At 41.4% G+C, this 5,718-nt stretch overlaps 1 protein-coding gene across 1 annotated transcript; it reads right to left on the bottom strand.

The window, feature by feature from the left end:
- Positions 1–1,289: 1,289 nt before the first annotated feature.
- Positions 1,290–2,213, bottom strand: LOC118742927 (glutathione S-transferase 1-like). Its single transcript, XM_036475355.1, has one exon. The coding sequence runs from the start codon at positions 2,068–2,070 to the stop codon at positions 1,405–1,407; it is 666 nt and encodes a 221-aa protein (XP_036331248.1). The 5' UTR covers positions 2,071–2,213; the 3' UTR covers positions 1,290–1,404.
- Between the last annotated feature and the right edge of the window lie 3,505 nt (positions 2,214–5,718).

The raw sequence follows: 5,718 nt of genomic DNA, 5'->3' as shown, positions 1-5,718 counted from the left end.
ATACATACTTTGTATGGAAAAAAATGCTTGTCACCGTCAGCAAAAAACAAAACTATAAAAAATCAAGGTTATTTTTAGCCCCTTGAAACTTGCACTTTAACCTACTGTAATTTAATGGGCTATAAAACTGCTTACCTAGAAGTTTTTTAAAAATTCTGATTAAAAATTTTGAATGTTGGTGAATATTTTTTTCAGTTTTGTACAAATCTTGAAATGCATATCTATTTATATGCAGTTAATTACACCGAACGACAAAAACAAAAACCTTTTCAAAACACGAAGCAAACAATATACCCACAAAACCATAGATCATATAGTTTTTAGTTTTTCTGTCTGACGACAGGATTTTTGGTAAAGGAGTTTATAGTTTAAAAAATATGATTGATTCCAAAAATTATATAAAAAATTCAGTGCAATGTAGAATAAAAATATGGGTACCAAATGAAGGCAAAAATTCTGTAGAATTAAAAAAAAAAATTTTTGGGTTCACAAGGACGCATAGGTATTGAAAAGGATATTCAAGGATAAAACGCAATTTTGCTGTATTTGGCGAATATATTGATCTTTTTGTGTGTAAAGTTGCATACCGCGCGGTGTTACTTATATGTATGTATGTATAGTGAGCTAGACATTTGTAAAAAAAATATGAAAAAAAGAAAAGAAATGTAGCCAAAACTGGTCAACTATGGCGTTTCTATTATTGCCAACAAGTACAAATTACAAATCCCGAAAATCCCGGGGGTCTTGGCAAATAATCCCGGGATTTTTGGGGCCTAAAAAAGTCTGGGCTTCCGGAATCCCGGCATTAGCAGCCCTAGTATGTACATATGTGAAAAAAATCAAAAACTTTTTTTTTCCAATACCCATACTACTACACAAGGCAAAAAAAACCAACTTAAAAAATGTATATATATATATCATGATCCAGTGATCGGATCTAAACCAGATTAGTATGGGACCAGCTCTGAGACACTACCTTTCCGATGCAAAAATAATTATCGAAATCGGTTGACGTGGTCCACAGTTATGCGGTAACATACATAAAAAAAAAATAAAATAAAAAATAAAAATAAAAATATTCCGACGAACCTCCTCCTTTTTGGGAAGTCGGTCAAAAATTAAAGTGGTTCAAAATTTACAAATAATGTATTTTTAGATTGTTCTCCCAGGGGGCCCGCACCACGAAAAGAGCCTAGGGGACCATAGATCCTAAATCCGGCACTGTATGTTTGCACCCAGTATTTATGAATATGTATTTGTAGTATGTAATTAAAAGCACTCGGCGCTTGATTATTTACCACTTATCACTAAATTTATTTTATTTCAATCAAAATCACTGATAAATCAGCTAAATACACACACACACATATGTATCTCAAAACATTTCCTGTGGCTCCATATCGCTTATACAATTCGCTTAATCTTTTCCTTGAACATATCGATCAGCATTTTGGCACCATACCCATTCGCTTGATTATAGTAGGACAATTGGCTAATGCGTGCCAACCAAGCTTTTAATTTCGGATTTTTAGCCGCATCGATAGGCGCCAACTCCTCGAAGCTAGATACGGTGGATACGATGCTAAAATCGGCTAAAGTGATAGTTTTGCCGCACATATACGGTTCATCGCCCAGGAAAGCCTCGAGAAAGTCGTATGCTTCATAAATGGCATCAATTTTTGCACGCGGCACATCGCTCTCATTGTCATAGAACACTGGCAATGCTATGTTACGCAAACAGCCCTGAAACAATACACCCGATTCAAAGTGAAGACGCTGATCGACCACGGCACGTTTTAAAAAGTCCTTGGGATAAAGTGAATCGTCCTTAGCATAACGTCGTACCAAGTATGCAATAATAGCGTGAGAGTCCCAAATGTATTGGCCATCGTCCTCGAGCACCGGTACCGTATGCTGTGGATTCTTGCGTTCAAATTCGGCGGTTCGGTGTTCGCCGTCAAGTAGTTTCACTAATTTGTATTCGTATTGCAAACCGAGCGCAGCCAGGGTCAACTTGCAAGCACGCACCGGTGGACTAGCATCGACGCCGTACAACACTAGTTTGCCCATACTATTTGCAGGTATTTGCGATTGTTATACTAAAATTTAAAGTTGGATGGATAGCTCAGTTTTTTTTTCGAAGCGCTTCTGCTGCTTTCCGTGTTGGGAGCTACTGTAAAACTGAGACACTGTAAGTGCGATAGCTTTTGTTTTCATCGGAGCGATATGGACTTTGTTTATATTGCCGTGGTTGGGGCGTCACAAGCTTTCCATGTATGTATGTGTACATACATTAGACCGTACCAGAGGAAAAAGTTCGCCGTACACCTTCTAAGCTAAATCACAGCTAAATAATATTTTCTTTTTGCCAAACTTAGGGGTTCCCTTTTTAAATTTTTTGTAAAAAGATGATTTCTTTCGGAGTTGCTTTGCAAAAATACTTTACACTCAGGGGTGTACAGTGAAGTTTTTTTGTGCTTGTTTGTAAGGTGGTACGGTCTAATGTATGTATGTCCATAGTTATATACACATGAGTACGCCAATAAATTTTTAATCTATGTATATAGAGTTGTTTGTATTCATAATCAATGTGATTTAATCAACCTATAAACGACAGCTCGGCCGTGACTTAACATATATATCAAATCTGGCATTGGGTGCTTGAGACGACGATGTGTATATGCTATTTTGTTTCATTCGCAAAAGTTAAAGGTTTTAGATTTCACTTTTTCCCTACAAAATATGTAGCACAATGATACTTATCGCAATTATATCGTAAATGATAATACCGGCAATGTACACAATTTCTGTAAGGCCTCAAGTCTTTAAAATAAGGTAGAGGGATGGAACAGAATGGAAGGCAGTAGGGTATGATCGCTCTCTTGGGTATGCAAGTAAAATTGCACGACTATGCTCAATTCCGACTCTTTCTTTCTTGTTCGCGCACTCTGGGCAACGTGAGCATATGCGAGATGCGGTAACCGACCCGGGTGGGGCCTTGGGTTATGACAGAAAGAGAGTTACTTTCGGTTAAACCAGTCCGACAAACCCGGTTTGAGGGCTCGCTGGAGTCTGTAGGTGCGGCTGCAAACTGGTATCAGTCTGTCTTGGTGCGGTTCGCTCTATAATGGGTTGTATGCTGGTCTTGGGACTCGCCACGTAAAACCTTTTCTAGTAAAAGGACCGCAAATGCCTCGAATAAAATCTTCTCCCAACGTTGATGGCTCACGATTTACGAATATGCACCTAAAATATCCGGACGCTCTATTGGGCAGGTGGAAGTTCTCTAAAAATACAAAACCGATGTTGAGACCAAAGAACAATTCCACTAGCGACTTGACGAAGCTTCCCAACTCCGCCAAGATTTTCACGCGGCAGGGTGTGCAGCAACACGAACACACCGCCGACAACGGATAAGGGCTGATGGACATCACTGCTGCACAGAACATGGTAGATAGTAGTACCAAGCACCGGCATCTAAACAACCACGGAAAATAAGCTTCGAGGGTTCTTGGCATGCGTTTCGTCTTGAATCACTAACTTTTGCAGGGAAGATCCGTATTCGTTCCTGTGTAAGGAAAACGTTGGCCAGTTGCGCTACCTGTTTCAACGTTGCAATCATAGCGGAAAGCCGAGAAATTTCTGTTTCGACTCGTACGTGTATTCAAAAGTAAGAAACGATAGGCAGAATCACGAAAACAATCAAACCCCGGCTCTGGGGTAACAGAAGTCCAGAGTATACTCGAGAACACTTCTCGAAGCGTTTAAATGGTGATAAAGGCGGCACGTTTTTGACAAGGCGATTCACACAATCGTCTTTAATCTGTTATTGTGAAGCGAAATACGAGCTACCCATCTGGAACGCAACGTCACGATGCTCTAGCATATGCAGGTGAACGAGGACAAGACGAGGTAACTCCTCGCAACACACCAAGAGTCTTCGCGTCCTTGAACAAACTTCACTGTTGGGAGTTATAAATTTGAAGTATATATATTTTTTTTCAGTAAGGGACTTGTTCTACGTAGGATCCATCATAAACAGCACCTACAATGTCCGCTTGGATATCAAGCCTACAGGTGCTTCTTCTGGCCCGGTAGACAATTGAAAAGCAGAGCTCGCCCAACAGAGATTAGCTTTTCGAACTCATGGATGAGATTCGCTATACTTACAGGCCATAAACGCAATCGGGTCATCGGTAATATCGAGAGACACCAACCACTTTTTCGCTTGCCGAACCTACTCAGCTAACATTTCTTTTCTTTTGGTCAAACAACCCCGTCGAATCAACACGTTACTTGAACATGACTAAGTCTCCAATATTTCAAACCTCTTTACAACCAGAATCCCAACATTTCTGCAGTAAAATTCACCGCCACATTCTTAACTACGTGGACCAAACAGATTAGGCTAGAACTCGCCGCATAAATACGGTACACCCCCTTCATTTTTCGTGCTCATCGCATACCACCTGCAATAACTTACGTGCCAGAAAGAAATCTATAAATGTGTTAGAACGCAGCTATACTTACGGCTACCAGCTGCTACCTCATGTCGTCTGAGCATCACCTCCTCGGGATGTCACCATCGCAACGCAACGACGCTGTGCTTCGGAATGATCCGTCCGTTAATATTGATAATCAGAACCGCCGAGAAAGCCTGGGTGCATCCTAGTGTACCTCTATCGGCTAAGTCAGAAATGGTAAACACCTACCTAGCATACTGGAAGGCCCTCACAACACCCCCAACATCTCGTCACGAGTCCATACGATGAAGAGGGCACAGCCTGACGAGCACTGCTGCTACAACAATGAAAACGATTGTTTCACTAGCTGACCGCTATACCAATTTGTATGCCTTACATTATAAGCAATATTTTAGAAATCTACATATCAGCCATATATTTTAAAAGTAACATGAGTCACTTCATCCCTCCTGTGTTTAAATGGCCGTCATTTTGTACTTCTTGACTTAAATGGTTGGTTTCTTCTACCTGAATACATCTACAAAAAATCAACGCTAAGTCCTAGACCCTTGAAACTTGCACATTATTATACTAAAATTAAGCGACGTTCGGCTTTGTCCACCGAAGGATGTAGCGTGAACTGTCGGCTCACACATCGGTCCAGGTCTCTCTATTATCGCGCTTCGTCGAGTTGGCCAATGACCTCACGGTTGACCAAAACTTACTCACACCAGAGGCGAAATTACAGGTCTTCAGATGCACTTCCCATTTCTTCCGCTTATGTACGTTCACAAGTTCCTGAATCTCCGAGTTTAGATCCCTAATACGGGGATTTCCGGGATCGGCCTGACAAAGGTTGTCGCGCTCATCGGCTAGGACAGCCGCTTCAGCAGAAAAATTCGGACGAGGATCCGATATGCATCCCGCTGATGCTAAAGTCAGCTTAGGTCGCCATGATACGCTGTTTATCAGAGCAGCGCTGACTATTGGTAGGTCTGGCGAGCTGCAGCAGTTGCCCATAATCGTGGTGGGTGCGTCATTCATTGTGCAGAATGTCGAATCGTCTATCTGCTCAGCCAGATGTATTCGCCTATTTGACAGGCTTGAGTGCCAAAGATCGTGGTGCGCGTTAAAGTCACCAACTACCATACGGTTTTCACCTCTGAGTAGCGCACCTATTTCAGGGTGATATCCTGCCGGGCAGCTGGTGACAGGGGGTATGTATACGTTAAATATTTCGAGCTCAACATCGCCT

The sequence above is a fragment of the Rhagoletis pomonella genome, unplaced genomic scaffold (assembly GCF_013731165.1).
Source record: "Rhagoletis pomonella isolate Grant_MI unplaced genomic scaffold, Rhpom_1.0 Rhpom_scaffold_00007, whole genome shotgun sequence".
Taxonomy (NCBI): domain Eukaryota; kingdom Metazoa; phylum Arthropoda; class Insecta; order Diptera; family Tephritidae; genus Rhagoletis; species Rhagoletis pomonella.
The sequence above is the reverse complement of the archived record's forward strand: the minus strand, read 5'-3'. Positions and strand labels throughout refer to the sequence as shown.